A 16,402-nucleotide genomic window follows, 5' to 3' on the forward strand; every position below is an offset into this window, starting at 1 on the left:
TGCATGGCTGTAGTGCTGCAGTGAGGGCAGGACTCTCATCCACACACAGTTTGGGCAGAATGTGAGCTCCCTTCCAGCTGTGCTCAGTGGATTTCAATTATTTGGGGTGAGGATTTTGTTCCTATCTGTTCACATTGTGTCGAGCCACAGACCCAGTGGCAAGTTTCAGCCTTTTTGCAGCTCATGAAAAATAACCTGCTTTTTATCTGCAGCAAATAGCATCGCCTGGGTCTTATCATGGCAAATTCTTTAATGGCTCTCCAAGCATTAAACAGTCCTCACCTGTCTATAGGGCTGTGCTAATCTCTCCCCAGCTGCTATCCTGCTGGAGCAAGGGCTGGTTTTAAGAATTTGGTCGGTAATAAGGGCAGTTGGTTTTTCTTTTCTAACACAGGGAAAATAGTGAGAGATTTCTTGGTTTAATTGTAGTGTTTTTCTCATTCTGATTTCATTTTACACAGGAAGAAACAAGCATCTCTATTCTACCCCACATTTGCTTTAGGGTACAGCTATATGGAAAATGGTGAGCAGCTAGAAACCTTCTCTCAAATTCTCCAGGGAGAAGTGAACTATTTATTTTTTTCTGCAGACAACCTACTTAAGAAATCCCATGGGGCAAATGTGCAACTCGAACCCTTCACTTCTGCACTTACTGCCTGACATCGCTCTCCTCAGTCCCCATGAGCTGGTTCAGGTCAGAGTTGGACCTTGGGCTCTTCTAGCCAAGGATCTCAAGGTGACAGGGGGGACAAAGTCCCCTATTCTACCTGGCGCTGTGGGTTTCCCTGAGACTCTGGATGAAGAACCCTCTCCAATCCTTGAGCTGTCAGATCCCGCAGCAGAAGGGAGGCTGTTTGTTTAGACCTATGTGGGTTAGGCAGCTCAGACTTTATTCTTGCACTTTGATAGGCTCCTAAATGAAAATCCAATAATATTTTAAGCAGAACGAGTTCCCATGAAAGTCATTTCTAAATCGTTCGGCTCATCCTACCTGTCGGCTGGATCCTCCATCCCCACTGCGCTAAGCTGGGTGTAACAGCACTGCTCCCAGCCCTACTCCCCTGTGCTGAATCTGGCCCCACTGGGACAGCACCCGCTCTGCTGCTTTAATGAACATGTAAATAGATGGGAGGCTTCTGGGCAGGGTGACCCTTCCGTCAGGAAGTTCTCCAAAGCAGCTCGGAGAAATAATACTTTATTCCTGGCCGTGCAAATAACTGATAGGGACTGACTAAGAAGGGTTCATGCAAATACTCCCGAATTAAGCTCCGTCTGAAGTGAGAAAGGGAATATGATAAACACACTCGGCTTTAAAACTGCAAAATATGCTTTGCAGGCATGAAACCGGAGCAGTAACAAAACTATCTGACATCATATTAAACAGCAAAGCATTTCTTATTCTCAGGGCTGCAGTTACCTAAAACCAGAGTCCCATTAAAGAGTCCTAACTATTATTTACATTTCTAAATCTTAAAACCATTAACAAAAGCCACTTAATTCAATTACTTTCCCTGGGCGCCGATGCTATTACATTATTGTCACGAAGCTGAGTTTCTCTCTTTTCTTAATTCATTCCTCTTTTCTCTTCACTGAGTGCCTCCCCCTCCTCCCAATCTCCCTCTCCCCAATGTCATTGTGTAGAACTAATGGGGTAAACTGAAATGGTATCTGTCCTCATTGACAGGTTTATGAGAATTTAATAAAGCGTGGCGCGGATAAAATGAGATATTACAAGGCCACACAAAGCTGATTGACTTCTCCACGTCAGCATTTTTATTTGGTTATTTATTTATTTCTTCTCAACGCTGGGGTGATCTCACCAGTCCAGAGGAGATGAGGGGAAAGGACAATACGGAGGAACATGAAGGACTGATTGATCGATCGGCTTCTTCATTGTGAAGGTGGGCTTTGCTGCTCTGCTCCTTGCTGATAACTGGGAAGATGGCCCCTCCAGCACTCCCTGCATCTGCACACCAGTGTCTGCCCCCTCCTATTGGGGGCCTGCAGTGCTTCACCATCAGTGGTGTGAAGCATGCCTCCAGTTGTGCTGGCACCAACACTCAGCCATGATGAGGCGGAGTGGTGCTGTGTGAGTTGTGTGTCTGTATAGGGGTGACATCTGGGAATGTGTTCAAACGGTCCCTCTACACCCACCTGGTGGGTCCACCCCACACCCAGAGCACCCTGAGCACTCAGAGCCAATAGGTGCAGGGTGATCACAGCCCATAACTTGACTTGGAGGGTCCCCAAGAAGAAGAACAGGGCTGCTCTGCACCTCAGCTTCCCTGCCTGCTCAGTGCCCATCCTATCTGTGTGATGTGAAGTGCAGAACAGTCACAGGTCTGCACAATCAAATCTCCTCTCCCGGACTTCTGGGAGAATCTATGTGAATATTCAAGTGTGCTTGCTCTCATCCCATGGCACACAGGGAGAGCTGGAAATCTGGATGGAGCAGTAATTGGCTGTCTGTCTCCCTCTCCTGGCCTGTGCAGAAAGCAGAGCTCAGAAGGAAAAAAAAGAAAAAGAAAGAAAAAAATGTGTGGGATCTGTGTTTTGTAAGGAAAACTGATCACTAAGAAGGTCTGGGCTTAGCACAGCCACACTCAGAGATGAACCAGGACCATTTAAATTTTGATCCCGAGCTAAGGAATAACATTTATCTGGAGGAAGGCTGTCAGGATTAAACGCGAAGCTGCTCCTGCTATACTCAAAACTAGGTTTCAAGCAGAAACAATTTCAGCCATTTCTCTCTTTCTGCAATATGTGGTCAGATGGGGTGTCAGAGATGCCTTTGAAGGCACTGTGGTGAATTCAAGGCATGATCCTATGTACGACAGAAAATTCTCATAGTCACAGTGCTCAGGTCTCTGAACACTGATCATTCGCAGAATCAAGCCCTGCCAAGATGTTCTGCCTAGCAAAAAATTCCATGTTTGGTTGGAGCAAAAGCAAATCTTCCATCATTTTATACGAGCATTTCAAATCACCTGAAATCAAAGCGTTTCTCCCCTCAAATCTTGGGCTGTCCCATCAACACACAACTCAGAAAAGAGCCTTCTGCTTCATACAGCGCTCCTTGCAGATCAAAGGCACAGTGCAAGATTTTAGGGAGCAAAATACTCAGGAGAGACCGATTTCCACCGGGCCAGCAGCTCAATCCTGCTCTCTGGTGGCTTACATCTGAAAGGCCAGCTGCATCCAGCACTGCTATCTTCCTGAGCATCATGTTTCTGTAGGGGCTGTAGGGGAGTTTATGCTCTACTTTCTTTACTAATTTACATTAAGATATAGTTCAAAAAGAAATGGAGATCATTAAAGGTTTTCAGATTTTCCACTTGCCTCACAACCCACCCAACAGCCTTTCCTGGGCTGACCCTGTCCATTCATCCCCCACTCTTGTGCCTCCTTGCTGAATCAAAGAATCACAGAATATCCTGAGTTCCACCTCTGCCATGGCCATCACCACCATCGGGATCCCAAAGATGGAGAACCACTGTCTGTGGTCCCAGGAACGGGTTCATCAGTTCAATACACCATGAGGCAGCATCTTTGTGGATTTGATAGGAGGAGAGGGAACGGCGCCAAGTTGCACCAGGGGAGATTCATGTTGGATATCAGGAAAATTGGTGGTGACACACTGGCACAGGCTGCCCAGAGAGGTGGTGGAATTACCATCCATGGAGGTGTTCAAGAAATGTGGAGATGTGGCACAGAGGGACATGGTTTAGTGGCAGCATTGGTGGTAGGATTGTTGGACTGGATGATCCCGCCTGGATGCCTACCTGTGCAACCTGGTCTAGGGAGCCTGCCTTGGCAGGGGTTGGACTAGATGATCTCTAGAGGTCCCTCCCAACCCCTACAGTTCTGTGATTCTGTGATCTTAGAGGTCTTTTCCAACTGTAATGATTCTATGAATATGATCTCACGAAGCCAAGTCTCATCCCCTGCTGTTCAGAAGAGCATTTGTTCATTTTTTCCATGTTGTCTTCAACCTGTCCAGTTTTCAACACAGTGACAACCCCTTATGCTTTGCTCTGTAATGTGCACTAAACAGGGGGCCAAACTTGACCATCCTTCACCAGCTTTTCTTCTCTGACTCTGCTCCCCCTTTTGAATCATGAGGGGTCCTCAGTGCATAAATGTATGTAAATCTGTGGTAGTATATCTGCAATAGCCCTGTATCTCCTGCTCTCCTCCTCCCTCTGAGCTGCTGGAGTAATTACAGTGTAGCAGTGCCACCACCAAGAATTTCTGCTGATGAATGCACTCAATCTAAACACAGTTTTATGTATCATTAATTCCTTTAGCATTCAAAAAAATAACTTTTTTGATGGCAGATAATACTGTAATCACTCACAATTGCCAACACAATTATCTTCATTCAGCTGTGTAAAGCAACTACTGGAGTAATTTTAGATGCTTAAATATTTTTCTGTCTCCCCTCCCCCTCTTTTTTTTTTTCTTTAGTTCTCTTTAATGTTCACTTGTTCATATGCAAAGCTGTTTGGATTTGACTTGTTGTAGAACAGGCACTGCTAGAAATGAGTCCTCACTCTTTCATTTGTGTTGGGAGGGGTTTTCAGAGCCCGATTGCAGTGCTTTCAGGGTGCACTGTTTGTTTAAGCGTTTTCAAACAACCCCAGAGATCTCCCAAAGAATCATAGAATCATTAAGGTTGGAAAGACCACTGAGATAATCTAAACCAAATGTCAAGGAACGTCCCTGATCCTTGCAACCTCACTGTCGTGACCTGTTCAACCTTTCTTTCCTTCCCACTAAGGGACCAGGTAATAGCTCCTCCATACTCGATAGTTGAGTGGACATGAGAACCACTTCCGAGCATCCCATGACCCTTCCTAGCCAAAAAGCTCCATAATTTGGCATAGCAAATGGATGCACCTGCATCTGTTTGTTGTGTTTCCCATCTGAAAGCCACCTGGGCTGAGGATAAAGAGACAAATATCTTGCAAATCATGTTATCCATAGTGGTTGATAGGAATACTGTGAACAACTCTTTTGTTCTCCCAAGTAGTGAGCCAGCTAGTGATCCCCACCATGTGTGCAAGAAGAAAGTGCCCAAGGAGCAAAAGTTCATCTTCTACTGGTAGAGGTGTCTTCTCTAGCTAGGGCTGTCTACAAAGTGAACACCAAGGGTGTCACCAAGTGGATTGTATGGTTGAAACATGCAATTTACTTGCAGAGAGAGGAGAAATGAAGAAGACAGGCCACTGTAAACATAGCTTGGATCTGACTGCAGAGGGCCAGGCCTTAGGAAGGGGGATTGGCAGCTGGGGGCAGTTAGTTAACTGCTGGGAACAGCCTGAAAGCGGTGGCTAAAACAGGAGATTGGCATTGTGTGTACTCCTGGTAACAGTGAATTATTATTATTATTAGTGTTCATTGCTTCTTCAGACAAAAAAGGCAGCAAGTGCAATCAGCCAATGACAGCAAACAGGAGATAATGCTTGTAGTGTGTGGATAAGCTATGGCCCTCCTGCTGCAGGACGCTGTGAGTGCCAGAGCTGGATTTCCTCACTCAAGAAACATCTATCTGCATATGCGCACAGCTATTTGTCACTAAACTTGAGAAGCCAGACATCTCCAGACGCCAGGAGATGGCGTTGGAAAACATTCCTGTGTGCTTAGCAAGCCCTTGGTGTCTGCTGTCAGACCAGCCAGTCCTGCCAACAGTGTGTGCTCTACATTTCTGTCCCTCCCACAGTAAACACAGCACTATGGCACTGCTGGGGTTTGGTGACTCCCAATGCAATGGGGGAGATGCAAGGTCGGGATCCATCCTAATACCCACCATCCTAAAGTTTGAGCTTTGCTAATGTGTACGGACATAAAAACAGGACCCTGCCATCCTGCTGCCCTCGGACAGTCAGCATGGGAGTGCAGTGCTCTGGAGAGCTCACGCTGCTTTGTGATCATCTGAGCCCCATGGCCTGAAAGGGGGAGAGGAGAAAAGGAAAAGAATGAGGGGGTAAAAAACCACAGGGTCTAGGAAACAAAGGCTATTCTTGCATGTAATATGCTTGACCCAGATAAACAAGGAGCTGCTTGTCCTCAGACGGAGAGCAGGAAGCTGTAAGCAATGAGTTAAGAGAGCTTTTATTCCCAAGGCTGAGTATTGCTGATAGAAAAGTTGATGCCAGCACTCTCTGTGCATGGGGCTGCATTTCAGCCTGGGGCAGCTGTGCCAGGGCAGCTCTGACAGCCTGGAGGCTGAGGGAAAGCAGGTGGTTTGAGCCACAGCAGCAGGAAGCTGGGGCTGGGGATGTAAAACCGTCCATGGGGTTCTGTAGCTCAGTGCTGCATCTGCCAGGGCTGGCTTAGGCACAGCAGGTCCTGCTGGGAGACAGTGGGAGGGAGAAGATAGTCCAAACCTTTCCCAGCAGGTTTTCCAAACTGAAATATTTGGGCATGAACTTTTGCAAACAGCGAGGGGTTGGTTTGTTGGTTTTTTTTTCTTTCTTTTTAAAGACAGACACAAGGAAGCCCAGTGAGAAGGCAGAGGTGTTAGAGCTCCCCTAAAACTTGAGTGTAGGGCCTCAGCAAGCACTGCCTGCAAGAGCAGGGATGCTGCTTTCCGCTGCAGGCTGCAGCAATGAGCAAATCACACACAGCGTGCTCTGCTCGCCCTGAAGCATGTCGGCGGTCTTTTTTTCCCTCTTTTCCTCGCTCTGCCTCCCCCCCATCTCTCTCGGTGTGCTCAGCCAAGGTTACAGCCAGACAGCTGACAAGTCACGGCGAGGCGATTAGACGCACGTTGGGCAAGAGCAGCACACCTTATCACGGAAGGGCTGTACCCCTGCCCAACCTGCTCCCCAGCAGCGAAGCGGTTAACTCGCTCCGCAGGGCCCAGCCCTCCCTGCCAGGCGGTCCTCCCCGGGTTTTCCTCCCTCCTCCCCACCTCCGTGGGCAGCCCGGGGCCGGCGGGGCGGGGAGCGGCATGCGGGCGGCTGTGCCTTCGGTGCCCGCCGTGCTGTGCGGCTCAGCCGGGCTGCTGCTGCTTCTGCTGCGATGGCGGCGTTGGAGGGGGCTCTGGAGGAAGGTGAAGGAGGCTCGGGAGAGGCAGGAGAGAGGCTTGGAGCAGATGGACAAGGCTGTGCGCGCCTTTCGGCAGCAGGTGGGTGCAGGAAGCTGCGTTCTCCCCGCCCCGAGCCGGGCTCGGGTGGATGGGTCCCCCTGAACCCCACGTGTGCTGGGGACGGGCAGAGCGCGGGGCTGATGCGGGGCAGTGCCTGCGGTTTCTGGGCAGGTGCTTGGGAGGGAGGATCCTGGGTCCACATCTGCAGCTACTATTTGCTTTTAAATGCGGCGGGAGCCCTGCTGATGAGCGTGCTGGGGTGGGGAGGAAGGGCTGCCCGCCCCGTGAGTGCAGGAGTCAGCAAAAAGCGGCAGCGTGACGAGGAAAATCCCACCGTCGCGTTTGAAAGCGCCGTTTCTGCCTCCTGGCCTCATCCGCCATGGCTTTACGCTCAGCCCGCTGCTCGTTAAGGAGCTGTAGGAAATGGGAGAGGCAGCGTTTTCTAGCAGAGGCCAAAGTACAGCTGCACAGCACGACCCAAGGACAGCTGGCAGGCTGTGGGGGCTGCTCGCATCAAGGCCAGCTCCGCACCGTGCCCTGCGGTCCCACCCAGCCGCCCAGCTCGTGAGGGCTGAGACTGATGCTCACCCCTGATGGGGGAGATTTCTGCTGGCCCCAGATGAACTCCCTGCATTCAGCTGCTTTGTGCGCTCCCCTGGGGATGGCAGAAGCTCTGGCATCATGCTGTTTTCGTTCTCTGGTGGAGCAATATCTGAAGAATGTGGCCAGTTCTCCCCACAGTTCAGTGAAACGCATATCACAGAGCAGCTCCCCCAGGGCTCAGCTGGGACCTGTCTGAACACAACAGAGCTGAGGAAGACTGAGTCTTCCCAGTCTGGCTGGGAAGACAGGGCTGCAGAAAGCTTGGGTTTCTGCTGACCCTGTGGTTTTCATTCCATTCTCAGGAGCGTGTATTACATCTGACCACTGAACAGCGTGTATTTTTAGGATGGAATGCAGTGGGCATTGGGGGAAGAGGAGGACCCCGTCAGCTAACCCTAACCCTGTCCAACCTTTCCCATAGCATCCCTCTGTGAACATGGTCTCCATCCTTTCTCTGTCTTTGCCGGAGCTTTCCAAGAAAATCCAGGATGGTTCCCTCCCTCCGGAGCACGTCTTCTATGCCTACGTGGGCAAGGTGAGAGCTAGGTGCATGGTGTCACAGCCCTGGGCTTGGTTTGGAGCAGTGAGGTGCAGCAAGCTCAGCACCTGTGTAGCCCACACCTTCCCAAGGACAGGTGTTGGGGTTTGGCACAAAAGCTCCTTGGCAAGGAACAAAAAGGGCTTCCCTGATGCCAGCTGGGGAAGCAGGAAGACGGAAGTGTGCTTTTCAGAATGCAAAATGGTTGTACAACGCCACGGGCTGTATCTCACATGTGGGCTTTGTCTCCTTTCCCAAGGCCCTCCAGATTGCCAGAGAAACAAACTGCATCACAGAGTACATGCAAGAAAGTGAGACCCAGCTCCAGCACACAAAGCCTAGGGAGAAGGGTTTGCTTTATGGGGTGCCTGTCAGCATCAAGGACTCCATCAACTGCCAGGTACCGCAAGCGTGACGTGACCAAGGTTTGAAATTTGGTGGCGGGGGGAGATTTAACCTTAGCGTCATGTCATAGCTGATGCAGAGTGCCCCTGCTGTGGTGCGTGATAGAATTTGCTGCCCATCTCCCACACAAGCTGATGGAGAAGGCTGGTTGGATTTTGTTAGCAATACACCACACAGTGCATGCAGTTTGGATGGTGTGTGATCATGCTTTTAGGTTTAGATAAAAATGCGGGGCATGGGGGAATGTGCAATCTTGCATTTGGAAACCTCGTTGTACTCTGCTCCCAGGGCCATGACTCCACGTTGGGGTTTGTGAAATACATCGATAAGCCTGTGGCAGAGGACAGCGTGCTGGTGCAGGTGCTCAAAAGACAAGGGGCAATTCCGTTCGTCAAAACCAATGTTCCCCAGTCCCTCATCAGGTACAGCAGCTGGGTTTCTGTCAAGTCTTATTCTCACTTCTCGCCTCCTTTTAAATAATGACCTCACCACAGAACGGATTGGGTTGGGTTGGAAGGGACCAACCCCACTGCCATGGGCAGGGTTGCCAGCCACCAGGTCAAGCTCTAGATCCTTGGTGTCTCTATGTTTTAAAGCCATGCACAGTAAAAATTCATTCTAGTTTCACATGAAACAAAGACACAGGCGAAGAGGAGGAAAAAATGTTGCCCTTCTTTCCTGTGCTGGCTGTTTTGAAATCACTTTTTTCTTTTTTCTTTTAATCTAATTAACCCCTTAGTGGCAGTCTTAGCAGGGCCAGTGCAGATGCACATTCGTATAACAGGAAGCTCATTAGCTAGTTAACCAAAAGACCTTAAATTATCCTGCCCCCAAACCTGCTGTTGTGTCTGCCAAGACTGCTCACAATGTTATTGGTGCAGAGTGAGGTCAGGTGTACTGTCCTGCTTATGGCCCTCTGCCCTGCCAAGTGACCTCTGGTAGTGTGTTTCTGGGGACAGCTTGTCACATCCCTCCTTTTAGGGGAGGGAAGGAGTGACCAGGTTCTGCACCAGCAGATGTCTATGCTCCCCTCATTTATATGTTCTCTGTCTAGCTATGATTGCAATAACTTAATCTTCGGTCAGACGTGCAACCCTCTGCTCTACACCAGAACTCCTGGAGGCTCCTCTGGTGGTGAAGGGGCACTCATAGGAGGAGGTGGGTCCATCCTGGGCTTTGGCACGGATTTAGGAGGGAGCCTGCGTTTCCCTGCTGCCTTCTGTGGGATCTGTGCGCTCAAACCCACCGGGAACAGACTCAGGTACTGGGAGTAATCATAGAGTCATAAAATGGCTTGGGTTGGAAGGGACCTTAAAGATCATCTAGATCCAACACCCTGCCACAGGGAGCATTGCCAGCTACTGCTGTAACCTCTCAGGGTGACACCCACCACCACCTGTTTTGCTGTGCTGATATGCTCCTTCTTTGAGCAAGGGGAAGCATGGGAGGTACCAGGAAGGGCTTGCTTCTCCCTCCTGCCCAGATGTGTTCTGGGGGAGGGAAGCATCAGTTCCTCCACTACAGAGACAGTGGAATATTCTGCACCTGCATGCTAAGAGTGTATAATTGTAGCTGATGGGTCAGAGATCAACTGTTCTGGCCTAGGTTGGGTGTTATTTGGGCTTCCCCTTCAGCCAACCTCAGCATCTGCAAAGGGAGGGCAGAGTGTTCCCTTCTCTGAAAACTTAGTGGCTGTCTTTTGTTTCTCTTTGCAGCAAAAAAGGAGTCGTTTCTGGTATCTTTGGGCAGAAGTCAGGTAGGAACTGATAGTTGCCCTGCTGAGGAGGGGAGAAAGACAGGGTTGGGAAGGACTTTGAGATAGCTAGGGTTGGCTTCTCCAATGTGTTCAAAGAGAAAAGCGGGCTCCTTTTCAGGGACTCTTTCAGAGAACCCAGCTCTGGAGGAGCATGCTGCAATATGCATGAGTTATATGTTACACAAACCTGGATACATCCTCTGACTCTCTAGCTTGCTGTGATGTTTGCCACAGCTCTGTGGGAGGTGGGATTAGTGGTTGGAAGGATGTCTTCAGAAGTGATACACAAAGATTTCATTTTACCTTGTAAGCTATGCAATGGAGGGAGGTTGCTGGATAACAGCTCGGGGTCTGTAGCCATGGGTGATTGGTAGGGAGGGACCTAAAGGCACTTCTAGCCCTTTGCTAAGAGGAACTGCTGCTAACACTAAACTAAGTCAGAGTGTTGCCAAGAGGAAAACATGTCCCTTGAAATGCTCTCTCTTGGTTTCCCCCAGTGACAGCAGCTGTGGGGCCGATGGCAAAAGACGTGGAGAGCCTGGCACTGTGCATGCGAGCGCTGCTGTGTGAGGACATGTTCAATCTGGACAGCACTGTTCCTCCCCTTCCCTTCAATGAAGAGGTAAGGGATTTGGCTGGGGATGAAGGGCTGTGAGAAGAGCTGTTGTTCCTTAAGCAAAGCACCAGTGTCTTGCCAACCTATCATGTAATGTGGTTTGGTGTGATGGTGAAATAAATGCTTTCCAGCCCTGCGTCGTGTGTGGGCTGTTGGCTCCTGACATTCTTTCAGCTAGAGCTTTTCCTTGTTCTGCAGGTGTATTCCAGCACTCAGCCTCTCCGCATAGGCTATTATGAAACTGATTTCTTCACTATGCCAAGTCCTGCCATGAGACGTGCTGTTCGGGAGACGAAGCAGCTCTTGGAAGAGGCTGGCCACACGGTAGGCTGTTGCTTAAACCCAACAGTCGTGCTTCAGCTGTGCTTCCTTTTGGCTTCAGGACCCAGGAGTGACCATAAAGTGCATTTGTTATGGGAGGGACCTTCAATTCATTCAACTTCCCACAGCATTTCAGATTGGATATTAGGAAGAATTTCTTCTTGGAAGGAGTGGTGATGCATTGGAAAAGGCTGCATGGGGAAGTGGTGGAGTCACTGCCCCTGGAGCTGTTTAAAGAAAGGGTGGATGTTGTACTTAAGGACATGGTTAATGGGTAGTATTGGTGGTAGATGGATGGTTGGACTAGATGATCTTAGAGGTCTGTTGCAACCTTAATGGTTCTAGGATTATATGAACATACATACATAAATCCATTTCACCTCTTTGCATGATGTCCTTTGGCAAGCAGTTCCACAGCTGTGCTGCACATTCCATGCTTGGAAAGCCATGTACTGGTTTTGTACCAGAACCCATGCAGAAAATAAAGGGGCATTTGCAGATGGCAGCTTATCTGTAGCCAAGCAGTTCTTGTGTTCTGTGTCCTTCATTGCTGGTTTTGGAGGGTTCTTTGTGCGCTGGGATGGTTGGATATCAAATGGCTGAGCCCATCCTGGAAGGATGTCAGACGGAGCCCAGCTTGGGCCTCTGAAAGCCCTTGATGGCTTCTTCCATGCAGCATGGTTGTGTCTGCACCACTGACACCTCATTTGTTGTCCTTCCAGCTGGTGCCCTTTGAACTTACAAATGTGGACTACTCAACTTTTAATTTCTGCATCGGGGGAATGTTTGCAGATGGAGGTGTCTCCTTTCTCAAGAAATTGTAAGTATAACCCAGAGTGACTTATGTGGTTAGTGCCTGTCCATGGAATTCCTCCCTTGGGATCTGGCTGTCATCTGGACTGGGGCAGTAGATCTACTGGATATAGACAGTAGCTGGTATGCAGAGAGATTAACTGGTATAGAGATTCAGGTGAACTTTGGCACTGTTTGAGACTGCTGCCAGCCTTCCAAAGGATCCTGGGTGCAGAGCCTATAAAACTCATGGGAAACAGGGGAGCCCAGAGGAAAGGAGAAAACCTTGTCATTTAGATATGCTACTTAGAGGAGTTGGTCCTGTGAAAGTTGATCTGCTGTAATTGTTTCCTATTACTGTTCAGCTAAACACTCCTCTTCTTTTTCAGTGAAGGGGAGCTGGAGAAAGGCAGCTTGGGGATATTCTTCTGGTTGGCGAAGTCACCAAACTGGCTAAAAACTCTCCTGTCCTGGATTACCAAACCCTTTGTAAGGTGCACTTCTTCCTAGCTTGAATGCAATAATTATCTCCCATTGCAGTAAGACTTTACCAAAGAGAGTTCTCCAGGCTTTGCATCTTGGCTGTGCTTAGACACATCTCCTCCAAACTGGAGTGACACTATTTCTGTCCCCCTCTCTCCACTTTGTGGAAAAGCCACAAGTTCTGCCTGAGCACTGAGTCAGTGGCTTGCATTTGTGATGGAGAGGTCTGAGAGGACAGAGCTGGGATTAATGTAAGCTGTTTTCTTTATTACTTTCTCTTTGTCAGGTGCCTCGATTGTCAAATGTCATAAGAAGTCTGAGAGCAAAGTGAGTAAATGCCGAATGTGAGGGTTTGAGTTTCTCCTCTTGAGAGCAGCAGTGTTTGCTATGTTAGGGATACTTCCCCAGCTGCATGCATCTGAGAAAATACAAGGCAGAAAATACAAGGGAGGGAGCAAACTGAGAGCAGTTTATATCAGTGTCATAACTAACCCTGCAGAGTTTTGCCAACTGTTCAAGTGCTGAGGATGGAAATAAAGGCAGGGATTCGCAGCCTCTTGTTTATGAACTGGATGAAGTTTGCAGGAGTGAAATATGCTGGCTGCTTTGGTAGTGCTTAATGCATCTGTCATGCAGTATGGGGAAAGCTAGGGCTTTGCCAAAGTCCTTTCTTGGCTACAGCTCCAGGAGTGGAGCTAACCAGTGCCTGTTTTCCCTGTCCACAGATCTGCTGTGTGCATTACCTCTTGCTAAGTTTCATTGGTTTTGCTTCCTTTTTCAGCACAGTGGAAGAACTCTGGAGTCTTCATCATGAAATTGAGGTAAAGCATGGGTATCGCAACCTTTCAGGTTGCCTGGCCCACATTGAGTGAAAATAAATTAATTGTCTTGAGCTGCATGTGAAGTATATAATAGAGTGAAGCTACAAAACTAGCAAACTTTTTTTTTTTTTGGTGACTTATGCAAAGTTATGGCTTTGCCAATCTGCATGACGTGAACCACCTTTCAAAGCTTTTGCACATGGATTTTCCTGATTTATGATGCAGTGATATTTCATCACGTGTGATGAGTTGCTGGCCGCAATTGCATTATCTCTTGATTTTATAAGTCTCTCTTATTTTATTTTTTTTCACCAACCATTGCCATCAGTAGCTGTGCCAGGTGTGCTGATGAAGGTTAAAGAAAATCACTTCAATGTACTTCTTTTTCTGCTTCATAAAAATCAGGAGGTTTATTGTGTCTTCTCAAGGCACCAAGAAGCCATTTCTTCAGTGACATGATGTTTGTTACCAGAACCTGCAATAAACATGGCACATCAAGCTGTACCTGTAGCATCAGTACTTTTATCTGTCACCAAAGCATGTGTGTGATGGGCATGAGAAGTGGGGCACTATGCTCTTTCTTGTTCTGGTTTCAGCTGAGACAGCATTAATAGCACGTTGATATTTGGTTGTTGCCATGTCCTGAGTGTACTGGGCCAGGCTTCTCACTGGAGAAGAGCAGCCACAGCCCCCAACGAGTAACTGAATTTTAGCATCACCTCACAGCTGATGTAGCCCAGGGAAAGCCTCAGCTATGGGTCAGCACATCCTCCCCACTGACCACCGGTGTGTTTGCTCCTTAGGAGTCTTGCCACCAGTTCATTGCCCAGTGGAAGAAGCTGAATCTGGACGTGATGCTTTGTCCCATGCTGGGCCCAGCTCTCCGAATTGGCTACCCAGCAAAGCTCTCAGGTAGGACTGCCTTGTTGACCCCAAGCCTCTCTGCCAATGTAAATGGGAAGCATTCCTCCTCCCCTCGCTTCCCAAGGCACTGGGCAGCAGTGGGAAGAGCTCAGCTCATGCATCTGAGCTCCGGGGCAATCACCATGGTACGTGCAGGAGCCAATGGGCAGACTTCCATCTTGCAGCCATTGAGTTCCCAGCACAAATGCCTGTTAACTGGAAGTGGCACTGGGTGTTCACATGTGCTGTGGTCACACAGAGGGGGTGAAGGTTTTTCTTGTTGGTATGACCTCCCTTTTTCCCCCAGTGGCAGTCAGCTACACCATGCTTTACAACTCCTTGGACTTCCCGGTTGGTGTCGTCCCCGTCACACTGGCAACGGATGAGGATGAGAAGGAACTGAAGAACTACCAGGGCTATTTTCGAGACTGGTGGGACCGGACCCTGGCAACGGTAAGCTGTGCTAGGTCCCCTAGGGGGTATAGGTGTCCCCATCCCATCTCTGCTGTATCCCTTACTCTCTCCCTTCTATTTCTGCCATAGGCTTTTAGCAGTGCTGAGGGGATGCCAGTGGCCGTGCAGTGCGTGGCCTTGCCATGGCAGGAAGAGCTGTGCCTCCGGTTCATGAAGGAAGTGGAGACACTTGTCATGAAGAAAAACATGATTGTCTGAGTCTTCACACTCACCCAGAGCAGGATTTGAGCTAAGAGTGATGCAAGCTGCCATCACATCCCACCTGCCCGCAGGGCTGGCATTCCCATTCGTGATGATGATCAGGGAGCTGCCAGCCCTGGGGTGACTGGAAAAGTGAGATGAGGTTAATTGTTTCCACCAATTGTCCCAATACACAGTGGTTTTTGTTAGTGGAAAGTCTGTTTCAGGTGTGGTTTTTGTGGGGTGTTTGTTGATTTTTTTGATCGGTTGGTTGTTTTGGGGGGTTTCAGAGGTATAAGCATCTACAGTTCACTGTCTTGCACAAACCCAGCAGCATGCTAGCATCAGAGCCCAGCTCTGCTGCACATTCGTGCCTCCAGTCTGCAGAGGGAGCCAGGCCAGGTTTTCAGTGAGGTCTCCCAGCTGCTGGCAGGCACCCACACCGCAATAGGCACCCACACCGCGATTGGCAGCAGCGGCTGCTCCCGAAAGGCATCTGGTGTGTCTGAGAAAGGCATTTCACCATGCATTTTCCTGATGCAATTGCTCACAGATAGATCATAACAAAGCTTTGACAGGAAAAGGCATGGATGTCTTGGTTTTAAAGGTATTATTATTGTTTAAAACAGAGTCACGGATATAGTTGGTTTTCTTCGTGAGCTGGGCAGAGGGCTTAGTCCAGCCTGTCAGATAGCAGCCCCAGAGCTGTCTGTGAGCAGGCTTTAAAAAAAGGAGTGGAAGAGGAAGGGAGGGGAACTTCAGGCATCCCAGGACTGAATGCTATGTAACCAGAGGAGTTTGGACTGGGTTTTTCATCACTTGTAGGCAGTCACTGCTGTCACAGAAAATCCTGGTCTGTGATTTTCTGTTTGCATTTTAAAGCCCAAGTTGGGAAAAGATGGTCCCAGGAGAAGGAATATCACGTGTTGGCCTGAGCTGGCAGAGTGCAGCCCACAGCCCAGCCAGCAGCTGTGTTGCCTCCTTAGTTTAACCAGTCTTGTTAACTAGTCTTTCCTTAGCATGGGGGTGGGCGGGGTGCAGAAGTCCTATGGGTGGAGATGCCTGCGAACCTGAACCAGTAAAGATTCCTCTTGTATCCTGGAGCAGAGGCCTCCAACAAGCTGTGCCCACTGCCAAGGAACAGTGCTGGGGTGTACTGTTGGGTTTGGGGACTTCAGGTGGCAAAAACTGGCCAGCTCTCAGCCCAGAGAAGCCAGAGGGTGGGTGGCATTAATGTTGGCACTGAAAAAAGCTGGAATGTGTGAATGAGGACCATCTCCCCACAGTCAGTGAGGAGAGGCTGGTGATGAACATTGAGTTGGTTGGCTTTTTGCTCTCCATCGTGGATGGACAGAAAAGGCCTTGTCACCTTTCCAGTCAGCAGCCAGTTTCTCAATGAGGCCTTCTTCCCTGTAGT

General features: G+C 49.1%; 1 protein-coding gene across 1 annotated transcript; it reads left to right on the top strand.

Annotated features, from left to right (window-relative positions):
• The first annotated feature begins 6,917 nt into the window (after nt 1-6,917).
• On the top strand, nt 6,918-15,195 carry LOC136050639 (fatty-acid amide hydrolase 1-like). The gene is made up of 15 exons (XM_065739652.1): nt 6,918-7,132; nt 8,118-8,231; nt 8,494-8,634; nt 8,928-9,061; nt 9,694-9,900; nt 10,355-10,395; nt 10,893-11,017; nt 11,210-11,335; nt 12,055-12,152; nt 12,514-12,613; nt 12,894-12,934; nt 13,389-13,428; nt 14,232-14,340; nt 14,639-14,784; nt 14,875-15,195. Exons 1-15 carry the CDS (start codon nt 6,956-6,958, stop codon nt 15,001-15,003), a joined length of 1,728 nt encoding a protein of 575 aa, XP_065595724.1. The 5' UTR covers nt 6,918-6,955; the 3' UTR covers nt 15,004-15,195.
• Nucleotides 15,196-16,402: the final 1,207 nt, after the last annotated feature.

Source organism: Cyrtonyx montezumae, unplaced genomic scaffold (assembly GCF_038088225.1).
Source record: "Cyrtonyx montezumae isolate F1298 unplaced genomic scaffold, pur_monq_1.0 scaffold_1, whole genome shotgun sequence".
NCBI lineage: Eukaryota > Metazoa > Chordata > Aves > Galliformes > Odontophoridae > Cyrtonyx > Cyrtonyx montezumae.

What these genes read in the sequence shown, in the direction of transcription:
- LOC136050639 (XM_065739652.1), top strand. Translation starts at nt 6,956, where the DNA reads ATGCGGGCGGCTGTGCCTTCGGTGCCCGCCGTGCTGTGCGGCTCAGCC. An exon ending in TCTATGCCTACGTGGGCAAG is followed by an intron (nt 8,232 to 8,493) that starts GTGAGAGCTAGG and finishes TCCTTTCCCAAG; the next exon opens with GCCCTCCAGATTGCCAGAGA. An exon ending in ATAAGAAGTCTGAGAGCAAA is followed by an intron (nt 12,935 to 13,388) that starts GTGAGTAAATGC and finishes TTCCTTTTTCAG; the next exon opens with CACAGTGGAAGAACTCTGGA.